The 12,935-nt window shown below is 39.3% G+C and overlaps 1 protein-coding gene across 1 annotated transcript in view; it reads right to left on the bottom strand.

The window, feature by feature from the left end:
• grm4 (glutamate receptor, metabotropic 4) overlaps window positions 1-12,935 on the bottom strand; it is a gene marked incomplete at both ends in the record, with an annotated part of 151,732 nt that overhangs the window by 67,902 nt on the left and 70,895 nt on the right. The window contains one exon of the mRNA XM_083894680.1: window positions 7,053-7,269. Within this exon, the coding sequence (XP_083750806.1) occupies window positions 7,053-7,269 (217 nt within the window). The remainder of the gene's footprint in view (window positions 1-7,052; window positions 7,270-12,935) is intronic.

Raw genomic sequence — 12,935 nt, 5'->3', positions numbered from 1 at the left:
GCATATATGTGTATATATGTATATATGTGCGTATGTATGTATATATGTGCATATATGTGTATATATGTGCATATATATGTGTATGTATGTATATATGTGCATATATGTGCATATATATGTGTATGTATGTATATATGTGCATATATATGTGTATGTATATATGTGCATATATATGTGTATGTATATATGTGCATATATATGTGTATGTATATATGTGCATATATATGTGGATGTATATATGTGCATATATATGTGGATGTATATATGTGCATATATATGTGTGTATGTATGTATATATGTGCATATATGTGTGTATGTATGTATATATGTGCATATATGTGTGTATGTATGTATATATGTGCATATATGTGTGTATGAATGTATATATGTGCATATATGTGTGTATGTATGTATATATGTGCATATATGTGTGTATGTATGTATATATGTGCATATATGTGTGTATGTATATATGTGCATATATAATATATATGCACATATACATACATACAGTCACATATTATGTGTCTGTATGTATATATGTGCATATATATGTGTATGTATATATGTGCATGTATATATGTGAATATATATGTATGTGTATATATATATATTATTGTATCTGCTATGCAAAGCTAAATAAAGCTTGGAACAGGCTCCTCTGTGACATTAGGAGGGTGCGACTGTTGCTGAGTCAGGCCTTTGGTCGCTTAATGAGATAGAAGAGAACATTTGGGCAGCGCTGATCTGGCTGTGTTTATTATATAAACTATAAAACCCATTTAGCAGCCAAGAAGTGTTGGCTTTGACAGTTCGACTGTGCGTCCCTATTTAATCAATCACCGCCTGATTTGATGGACGCGGTATGTGACATGTTAATGTTTCCTTTGTCGTCAGAATGAAAGCAGCAGCTGACATTGTCAGATTCTGCTTTGTCTGAGTTCTTGTTTACTGCTTGAAAAAGCAGCAAAGATGGCGCCGGCGTTTGTCGGCCGCGATTGTGGCGCTTGACAGGTTTTTGGTTTTTTTTTTTGTCTGGAATGTTGTCAGGTGGTTAACTGTGAATGGTTAACAATGTGAATGTCTTTTGTCAAAACTCGCAAGTCTTTGTTGTGGCCCCGCTTGCGTTTTTCCTGAACCGATTGAGTTGTTAAAAACAAAAAACGAGCTTTTAGCTGAGTGCACTGAGTTTCTTCTTCAACTTTAATTTTGTCGCTTTTGTGCGGGCGATTCACTGGCATCAATCAAACTCGGCAGATATCAGTTGTGTAATTTACATGCTTGAGATGAGACATCAGTCAAATTCAAACTTCAAAGCTTCAGAAAAAAATACTGTTGAATATTAGGAGGAAATCTGACCTTAGCACGCAGGTCATACCAACTTTCTCAAAGTTTTGATACCTGAGGGCCAATTGAGGAACCCAACATTGGACTGAGGGCCACCAAAGGAAAAAAAACAGAAGGAAATCCCATTTGTAATAATTTTAATGACCAGATTGCAGTTCTACAGTTTAACGTTAATATAAGCGTTAATGTAATGTAATTTGAGCATTAATATAATAACGCTTTATAATTTACTGGGTAATTACCCAGTATTTTGGCCATTGTTCTTACCTTCTAATTACAGGTTAATACCAAGTAACACATTTCTGTTACCATATATTTACTGGGTAAATAGCTAGTAATTGGGGGCTGTAGCTACCTGCTTATTACCAGCTTATAACCCAATAATACACAAAAATTCACCATATAGAAACCAGGTAAATACCCAGTATTTTTGTTTACACTTATTGGTCTGTATCCAGTAATGTCCAATAAACATTTAACAAGCTTAGTAGCTCCTGGATTAAAACTATCAACTGTAATTTATTGCGGGGCCGCCAGAAATGTTTTTGCGGGCCGCCATTGGCCCCCGGGCCGCACTTTGAGAACCAATGATGTATAGTATGAGTATAACTGTACAGGAAGAAGTGTTTGGGTTGTGGTTGTTGTAATAAACACTCAGCATAAGAAGGCAATAGGTGTAGGTAGGTATAGGTGTGCTTCCATATGTTTACCTGCCGTGTGGAGTTAATTGGGTCATTGAACTTGAAGCGAAGTTTGTCAACCTACTTCTTCAGCCCTGTAGAACAACAGCGTGTCCTCCCCTACGCTCTCTAACTACGGTCTATTTTGGATAAAAAAAACAAGGGTCAGTTGTGTTTTTTACGAGCACCGGATTGTCGCTGCAGTCTCCGCTTGCTTTAGAGAACAGCAGCGCATATCAACAAGTGTAACCGTTGAACGGATCCGGTTTTACTGCCGCAAGAGTTGTTCATCTTGGAATAAAGATCTCGTCGAGGAAAACACACTGTGTTTTTTTTGTATTTTAATTGCATTTTTTAATATAGGCTATAAATAGTGATATCGATCGTTAATTCTCCTGACGGTCGAAAATTTAAATGAACGTACATCCCTAATCCCTTAGCTCCAGTCGATTAAAATGGCGGCCGGAAGAAATAACTTGAGAGACACTTTTCCCTACAGTCGTCTGACAGGTTTGATCAGACTGGTAGTTATTTTCGATTTGGTTAAGGGCACTTTGAGATGTTTGTGGGTGGTCATATGACATAATATGTTTATCTTGTTTCAAAGAGAAACAAATGCTAATATTGTGCAACTTTTTTTTTTGTTGATTTGATGCACTTTGAGATAACACCTGCTGCTTACTGGCTGCAGAAAACGTCTGTCCCAGCAGGAATTCTTGGTTTGAAAATGCAGCCCAACTGAGTTTGGAATTGAACAGAGCGGCTTTAGCTTGTCTGTCGTCCACTTTGTGCACGCCGTTTTTTTCCAGTGCTGGATATAAACTGTGATGCATCTTCTTCTTCTTCATTCTTAATGAATGGCTTGTTCTTTCTTATCCAATTCCTTATTTGAATAGTTATGGCAACAGGCCCGAGAAGGGTTCAATTATTATTAATATTTCTTTTAAACCTTTTCTTTGTGGCCGTTCACTTCCTTCATCTACGTCAAAACGTTTGCTTCGATATTTATATAGTCTTACTCGTACTTCATTCCACAGCCATAGTTGTCAGTGTTTCAATGTCTCATTGAAAAATTCAAAGTTTTGTCATTGAAGTGTTGTAAAAAACAGTTGCTGAAACCTTGTACTGTCGCCTGTCTCGTCTGGAGAGCAGAGCTGAATGTCTCCTCGTTCCCCTAATAGCTATGTGAGTAACAAATGCATAATCTGTACCCTAAAAATTATTATTTATTTTCCTCCTTATTGTGTGATCTGTGTTGCTCACATACATAATATAACATAACATGGAATGACTGTAAAGAAACGTGCAAAATTAGGCAAGTTGATCACTTTAAAGGTCCCATATGGTGCAAAATCAATTTAAATTTAAATCCTTATATTTGGGACTCTAGAGGTCCTACCAGTCGCCAAAGTGTGTAAAAAGATGACTCACTCATGTTTTTGTGGTCCTCCTCAGTCTAAGTACAGCAGACAAAACACGCGATGTTGACTTCTGCACTCATTGGGACGTTACAAGATGCTAAATTCCTGGAATTGTTGTCTCGCGGAGCTCCGCTTTGTCTGCAAAACACGCGGGAGTGCTGGTGAGGGCAACAGTAACCGAAAAACAAGAAGTCCGCGAAAAGGTCTATTCTTGGCTCCACATTGCAGCACAGAGTTCTACACAAACTTCCAGCTTCAGAGATCTGTCCAGTGAATAAATGTTATATATGACGGCAATGTGCAAATGCTAACTGCTGTTAGCTCCCAGTAGCTGATGTCATTTCCTGTCCCTTAAGTTTCGTTTTACTTTTATTTTTATTTTTTTATAAGAGATACTACTAAACCGAGCGTTCTGAACAGATCTGTTTCGGCAGGATGATTGAACTGCTGTGGTGCTTCATCTTTATGGTATTTTGACCAAAGCATGTCACAGTCATGTTCATTAGGACACCAGGGAACCAGGTTAACTTGGAGAAATAGGATAGAATATGGGACCTTTAAAGCTCTTTTATTTGCCCTATAGTATATGATTTTATTGGCTGGGTCTTGTCTTTCAGATGATTTTGTGATGCTGTTTCGTTAACTCTGTATCATAGGAGGCAAAGATGAAGGAGGCTTCATTCTTTCAAAAATCAGTGGGGAAACATTCCTTTTTTTTTTTTTTTTTTTTTTAATAAAAAAAAACCATACTGGTCCTGTCATGTTGGGTTTTGAGCCCCCTTTATTTGGATTGTTAGGCAAATAGGCAGCCGAGTTTGGGGCAGACTGGAGGGCTCTGCAGGAGTAATCTGCTGCTGGTGCTGCTTTACAATGACTGATGATGGGCAGCAGCTTGGAGCTGTGAGGAAAGAAAGGGACACCGTGGCACAGTGAGTATTGAACACGTCGGTAGTGATTACATTCAGTTTCAAGAGGGCCAGGGGTCAGGCTGAGCATGTGCTGGCAGCTTCCAAATTCCCAACACTGTACAATGCCATCTTCTTCTCGCTCTTCAAGCCTCACTTTCACATTGTCAGTGCTCGGTATTCGCATTTTCAATTCCACCGTCAACTGAATATACCTGTGTTGGACCATTACTTTTCCTCTTAGAAAGGTAACCATGGTATGAAGCGTCATTTATTTGTATTTAGTCTTAGTCTTGTTTCAAATGTCCTTATTAGTCTGTCATTTTCAACTAAAAGTCTTGTCATTGTAGTGTAATTTTCGTCAAAATATGTCTTTTTAAAATAACACAAAAAAAACACCATTTAATTAAAAATATTAACATGATCATTATTGTGTTTTGCACATCTCAATTACTGAATAATTGCTATAATTATTTGAAAGAAAATACACTTGTTATAATTAGACATTCAGATTTTTTAAAATGTGACCAAATAAGGAGCACTTTTCATTCAGAATATTTTGAAGTGGTCACAGCTGGATATTTGAAAATAAAGAGATTTTTTTTTCGTTTTATCTCCGTTTTAGTCTCATTTTTATTCGACAACAATAACGCTTGATAATATGGACGTAGTCAGTGTTTTTGAACATATGTGCAGTCTCATCATCATCATCATCTCCTCATCATCATTTGTCAAGTAAAGAATTCAGACTTCAGGATTATTCTTGTCTCTCAGGCAAAGGATGCGTGTAATTTAGTGCCGATTGCACCATGGATTACGCGTGAGGTGTCTTTGAAAGCTGTTGTTTCTTATTGCCAGAGTGTTGTTAAAGCCAGGTAAAAAAAAAACACCTCGTAAACAACATGTTTACACAAAAACATTTGTCTAATCTGTGTGTGGTTGTCTTTAACAAACTGCCGGGAGACGCACTGCTGCAAAGCTAACATTCAAAGCTAAGTGACAAATTGTTTCCCATTATAACCTCGCACCAATCGAATGTTTGTCGTCGTTAACACGACACCTGTACCTGACTTATTTATTAACTCTCCGTGTACAGTACACACTGTTTAACTACTCCTGCACCATCGTTATTTAACCATGTGTGTAACTTCATGTTTAACTTGTTTGTTAATTCTTTGTTGGAGAAATGGAAAACCCAGAGTTTGAGCTGAAACGGTTCATCGATTATTAATCGATTACTAAATTAACCGTCAACTGTCATCAATTAATCAGTTTGAAGCATTTTTCATGATTAAAACAAGATCGTTTTAGCTTCTTAAAAGTGAATATTTTCTTCGTTTCTTTGCTCCACATAACAAAGAATTCATTAAAACTGAATCATTTCGGTTTAGGGACAAAACAAGACATTCAAGAACATCGTCATTTCCAGGTTTGACAAACGCTGATCAACATTTTCTGACGTTTTATGGACCAATCGATTAATCGTGTAAATAATCGACAGATTAAGCGATTATGAAAATAATCGTTAGCTGCAGCTTTAGAGTCTAATTCCACTCACACCTTGCCATTAAAGCTGATTCTGATTCAGAAGCTGCAAAACATTTCTGTTAATTCAAGATTCACCATTGTTTCCTTTATTTGTTTTTGCTTGCTTTCCTTCTTTAACTTTCCTTGGACAACTGGACATCAGGCTTTTATCCAGCAGGGCGTCCTGAGGACTGGGTTATTGTTAGGGTTAAAAACTGTACTGAAAATAATAAATTAGATGCCCTATTTTACGCACGACGCCCTAAAGACGCCCTATGTTTTCCTCCCCCGTTTCCCCCGGTAACTTCGCTGAATGTGATCAACATTAGAAAAATTACACTATCAAATACGTCATTATTACGGTTATATTGTTCTTGCCAATAAAGATGTTGTATTTAGGGATGCACCGAAAATTTGGCGGACGAAAGACTTTTATCACCGAAATAAAACCACCGAAGCGATGACGCACGCAAAAACTGCAGCCAGCACGCGCCTGTCTATACCCTCTTAGAGTCTATCCAGGATCGGTTTGAACACCAATAAAGCGGCTCCAACAAGACGCGAGTACACGGTGGAAGAGCACCTATCAAATGCTGGAAAGTCTCTTTGAGCAAAATCGAAACTTGGGGACAAAGTGGGGACAAACCCTCTAAAAAAAATTCTTGCAAAAAGTCTGCTGGACATGCACGTACTGTAAATGACCCTGATGACTGAGAACCTTCACAGACATCACTGGTAGATGTTCTTTCTTAATTATCTTATTCTATATCTTAATGTTGGTTTTTCCCCCCATCTCACCTCTTCTGTCTTTGTCTTGTACACAAACACAACAACCACCGCCATTGACTGGCTGGAGATGGAGATGCGTGGCTCCGCCTTTGCTTTATTGCCACTCACACAGAGCCGTGGTTGTGCCGAGCATCGGATGCACAAACACAGAAGGGTTAGCTAGTAGACCATGAGCAGGCATTCACTGAATCCAGCCGTAAGTGCTTTGGATTACAAAAGCTTTACTCTACTCTTTGAAACGCACTGACTGTATTGCTTGTCCACTCAAAAAGAAAAACTCTCAATGTGCTTTCCGGTACATAAAATGAGATTCACCCAGCGAGAAGCGCATCAGTCTGAATCAACAAGGACGCGCCTGCGGAAATGTTTGAAGGTGGACTCACCGTCCTCTCGAGACTTTTGAATAAATGCATCAACGCCACTTTCTCCGTAGTTCCCCTCTGAAGCTACGGTGGAGACATAATTCCAGCGCATGGCTTTCACGATGTCCACCATGGCCTGGGCCTGATAGGTGTCCGGGGGCACGACCCGGGAGAAGAAGTCGTAGCGGGTGTTATCGCTCAGCTCGGGAGCCGTGGAGGCGTAACTCACTTGAGGAATCTAAGAGAGGAAGAAAGAGAGATATGGTTAGAGACTTAAAGTAGACATGTTATACCCTATTTCTACAAGTTAACCTAGTTCCCTGGTGTCCTAATGGTCAAAATACCTTAAGGATGAAGCACCACAGCAGTTCAATCACTCTGCCAAAGCAGCCCTGTTCAGAACGCTCGCTTTTTTGAGTGCCTGTCTCTTTAAATGCAAATGAGACACAGGAAACTACGTTAGCGTCGCTGAGGCTCCGGCAGCTAACAGCAGCTAGCATTTGGAAAAGCCATCATTTGCCGACTCTAGCCGGCACATTGCCGTCATGTATAAAATGCATCCACTGGACACGGAAATCCTCTGAGGCTGGAAGTTTGTGTAGAACTCTGTGCTGCACTGTGGAGACAAGAATTGGAACACTTCGCGGACTTCCGCTCTTCTGGATACTATTGCCCTCGCCTGCACTGTGTTTTTAGGGACAAAGAGGAGCTCCGCGAGACAACAATTCCAGGAATTTGCACATTGTGAAGTAGCAATGAGCGCGGAAATCAACATTGCATGTTTTATCTCCTGTACTTAGACTGAGGCGGATCACAAAAACGAATATTTTTTCACACATTGCCTACTCATAGGGCCTCCAGAGTCCCAAATATAATGATTTAAATTATTTAAAAAGTTGATTTTGCATAATATGTCTCCTTTAATGGTTAATTGCAGTTTAACATATAAATACATGATTATAACACAACATCTGCTGAAATGTCTCAACTCCTCCTCGGTGACATTCATCCTCTACTTTTGGCTTTAAATAGTCCCGATGATGACGAGCTTAGCCGCACCGCTGTCAAAAAGGGAAGAACTTTCTCTCGAGCAAATGAGGCAACGCTAATCTCTACGTGAATTCTCACTCGTACAGCGCTCGGTGTCGAAAAAGAGATATACTGTAGGCACTGTAGGTGATCTGTCTCGAGATGTGTAATAATACTCAATGTTCCTGTAAGAATTCACAAAGGAGTTATTTTATAGTGGGGAAGCTGTTGATGTATGGTAAGGTCAAATGTTGCAGGATAACTCAGAAGATTGTAAAGTAATCTGGAGCCAAAGAAGCCAATTTATTGAACTGACTGTATGTCACTAAAAGGAAATGACCAATATAACATCTACATGACGCATACATTATTTTTTGATCCGTATAAAAAGCTTATTTTGGCGATTTCTTGTCATCTTTAACATCCAGAAACAGTTGGAGAATCTCAATCTCCGCTCCCTCAGGTTATTTCTGATTTATGGGCCGCTGCCGTTGTTTGCCGTGATCTCGGTGCTCCGTCGTGTCTGTGCTGCACAGTTTGGAACTTAACCGACCAGATTTTACGGCATTCAATTGTGTGTTTCGTGGTTTCACTTTAAACACGGACACCCTTTTCTTTTCTTTTTTAATGCCGACGCATTTGCGTTGTCCCGATTCCCTCAGCTATGATGGATTTAGGCAGTAGCCGTACATGGCAGCTGCAGGGGACGGGTCATCGGATCCCGGGAGGACCCCGGGTCGGGGGTTGAGGTGCTAATGTTTTCAAATATAAGAAATTCTAATGCTCTTATAGTCATTACCCACAAATCATTTTTAATAAAATGGTTATTGCAATCGTATGTCTTACCAATGATGAACTAAATCAAAATGGTTGACTCTCTCTCTCCGTGCTTTCTCATAATACTTGTCAAATGAATGAAATATTGCTCGTCCTTTCCAATTAATCCGAGATGAAGCGCTGTGTGGATGAAGGAAAAGACCGCGCATGACACTAAAGAGCACTCTGAAAACCTGCAGTATATTAAGAGACAGTTCATTTGTTTTTCGGTGGAGGAGATTTATGAATTTCCCCTTTCTGTTTTTTCACATCATGGTTAATGGTGTGTTTTTGGGTAAAACCAAGGGACCTACAGTATACCACCCAATTTTAGAGGAACATGTATCTGTCAACGCTGCAGTATTTATTTATTTATATATCTTGCAATTAGACGGACTGGAAACTGAAGAGTGTGAATCGCTCTCTCCTGCACCAAATTCATAGAGAAAATCACAGTTTTCTAGCTTGCGGGGGGAAACTGGAGCTGCTTTCATTTCAACTCAGTGATGGAGGCAGCATCGACAACGACTGTGTTCCGTGATGTAAAATCGTAAATTTTCTCTATGGACTTTGGTGTGGGGAGGTTTACACACTTATTTATGCAATGTTTATATAAAGGGACAGAACTTTAGTATACAATACACATGTAAATAAATACATAAAACTATGGTAACACTTTAGATTAGGGAACACATACTCACTATTAACTAGGTGCTTACTAACATGCATATAAGTGGTAGTATACTATTTATAAGTAGTATAATTATGATATTTCCTACATGAGGTGTTAATACATGCTTAATATTTACTATATTATACTATATATGTATGCATAGATATGTATATGTATGTGTATATATGTAGGTGTATATAAATGTATGTGTATGTGTATATAGGTGTATATAAATGTGTGTGTATATTTATATATGTGTGTATATGTGTATATTTATTGCATATATTATGTGTATATATGTATATATATGTATACATATATTATATGTATGCATATATATGTGTATATATATTATATGTGTATGTATGTGTATGTGTATGTGTATATGTATATGTATGTATGTATATATACATACTTACATACATACATACATGTATATATACACACACATATATGTATATACATAAATATATACATACATACATATATATATATATATATATACACACACACACATATATATGTATATACATAAATATATACATATATATATATATATATATAAAATATTTATACAACCAGTTTTTTGACAAACAAACTTCCATTTCCGCTCAGAAAAGGCTGTCTCACTGTGACTTTAGAGTAAATTCCACCTGACCACAGTCCTACTTTACCAATATTTGCTCCACTTACAGCAGACAGGCTGCTGTGTGGAAGTGATATCATCCTTTCACCGCACACAGCAGAAAGCTTTGATGTGGTCAGTGGCAGCGATGGACTCTGGTTCCGCTCACTGTTGCCCTGCTCTGCAACGCAGCCAAAGAGTGAGAAGCGCTGCTACGTTACAGTCTGTATCCCGTGACCTATAGCTCCTCGCTCTCGCGTGACTCCACACTTGGCTTTGTCTTTCTTTTCTCAAGGATCCACTGGTGAAGTCGAGGCAGAATCCGTTGTACCCGGTGTGAACTCACTGTGCATTAATACACTTGGCTTCATGGGTGATGACCTGTAATACGGCAAATGAGGGCGCTCTCCTTTACTCTATTTCCCTTCAAAGAACGGAAGAGACCGACAGGGGAAATCTGAGTGCAGGAAAATGGATGATGTGCCAGCTTTTAAGGGGTTTTCTTTTTCCTTCATACAGCCTTTGCACATTGGTTGTCATGTTTTCAGCTGGATTTGCTTCTACAAATTAGCATTGAATGACCTCAGCGTTGGATAAATATTCCTTTGGAGTGATCTCAGAGACACAAACCTTCAGACCTGATCAGTGTTTGTACCCTGAGACCTGACGGCAGTCGGCTGACTTGTTGATTTCACACGTGGTGTTAACAGCAATACATATGACCCCCACACGTTGGCTTACTTTATGTCTGCTTTGACAGAAGACAGGACTTTTCTTCTTTTTTTTTTTTTTGCATCTGTGTTTTTCCGCCCTCTTAGAAGACGTGAAAGTGTGAAGCAGATTTTTTCTCTCACGTCTTTGACGTCACCAAAGGGGGGGGGGGGGGCTGTCTAGCAAACTGAAATAACCGTGTTTGTAAGGTGTTAATGATGTCTGGTTTTAGATTTTTTTTCCCCAATGTTCTCGCACACACAGCCGAGTGAAAATTACCCTTAAAGCAATTTGCACCTACAGTTCACTCAGTTCAGTGTGAGGACTTATTTTTGTTAATTCTGCAAATACACGTTGTTCCTCAGAGGTAGCGGCAAAACGAGAAAACTGTCTGGGATTAACGGAGACGACGATGTGCAAAACTACGGCTTTCTTATTTAAAATTTTGAGAAGCATGACCAACAAGTAACACTGTTAAATTGGGCATATGTGAAATATGTACAATAGTGATCTTTGGCGTTTAACACAAGTCCACACGGTTATTATGGTGATTTCAAAAAAAACTCTGGGACATAAGCTTCTATTTTTTGGCTAGTTTTTGGACATTGAGACAGATAGAAATATAGAAACTGCCAGATATTGAAAGTTATTCTGGAAAATTCTGGGCTAAAGCACTTAATCATAGGACATTTTCTGGTTGTGTCTGTCTGTCTGTGACAGGCGTATCTTGCTGACCTTTAATCAGATCGTCCTAAGACTTTGGATATGGGTTGAGCATGGCCTGATGGTGTGCATCCTCAATTTTCAAATTTGTTGGAGGAATTTTCAAATTTCGCCGATTTATCACACTACACCAGGCAGGCAGCGGCTCATCAGCAGCAGCTGCGCTGTCTGGAGCGGGGAGGTGGGAGTGAAGAGGCTGTGCTCACGGTGGGTGAGACATTTTCACACGGTTCACCGCAGAACATGGTGTTATACTGAAAATACGAGGTGTCCATTCACCAATACGCGAGCACACATATTTATTTTTGCATTAGCATGCTACTACTTTGCGGCTAACTTGGCGAACCTGTTTCCAAAGGTAAGCTAGCGAGGCTACGATTAGATTTAGCGTAAGGCGAACATAATACAAACACTGTGCAACCTCATTACGCACAACGCAAATGTGTTCATTTTCGATTAGCATTAGCGTAGTGCCTAATGAGGTTGCACAGTGGTTGTATTGTTAGCCTTTACGTTCCTTATCATGCATAACCATAACTGAAAAATCTTCTTCAGCTTGGTTGCTAAAGTTTCCCGGAAACACGGAGGTGCACTTACACCAGGTGTTCATGCACACACGCAATACATCACTGTCACACCAGATGTTTTATATATTTTTATAAACACTGAACCTCCGCGGTTATTTTCGCAGATTGGAAGTGAGAGCGTTTTGCGTCACTGCGGCAGAGAATTATCAGACAATTAGTGAAAAGATAAGGTGACTTTGACAAAGTGCAGACATTCAACAATGTCTGAGGGAGTATGAGCGTTGGCTAACCTTGGCTTAAACATCTGTTTTTTTTTTGCTTTTGAGTGTTTATAGGCTCGGTAATGCTTGGCATATCCACAGCACAGCCTCGAGTGTGATGATGACGACGACGCTTCAGTCCAACACTTCAGCAAATGCTATTTATTACTTGACGGCATGAAAAAGTATATGATTTATTCATTTATTTTATTTAATCACTTATTTTTCGGTTTCCGCCGACACAAATGGTTCCGCAACTGGACTGACTCCCCTGTTGCCTGGCAACGCAAACAATGAGCGGCGTGCGCGCAGCAGGTCACGGCCTTGCATTTATGTTTTCTTTATTGTGCGACCAGAGAAAAGGCCTGTCTGTCTTTTGAGAGTCACTTTTGAGAAGTCGTCTTATGTAGTTCTGTGCTCTCACTGAATGGGCTCTGGTAAAGTTTTTTAGCAAGCTTTCAGACCTGGAAGATTTAAATATTTATTTTTGTTTAGGCTTTGTCACGGTGCTCTGTGTGTTTGTATAAAAGTCACCTCGTT

The sequence above is a fragment of the Microchirus variegatus genome, assembly GCF_963457635.1.
Source record: "Microchirus variegatus genome assembly, chromosome: 9".
NCBI lineage: Eukaryota > Metazoa > Chordata > Actinopteri > Pleuronectiformes > Soleidae > Microchirus > Microchirus variegatus.
The sequence above is the reverse complement of the archived record's forward strand: the minus strand, read 5'-3'. Positions and strand labels throughout refer to the sequence as shown.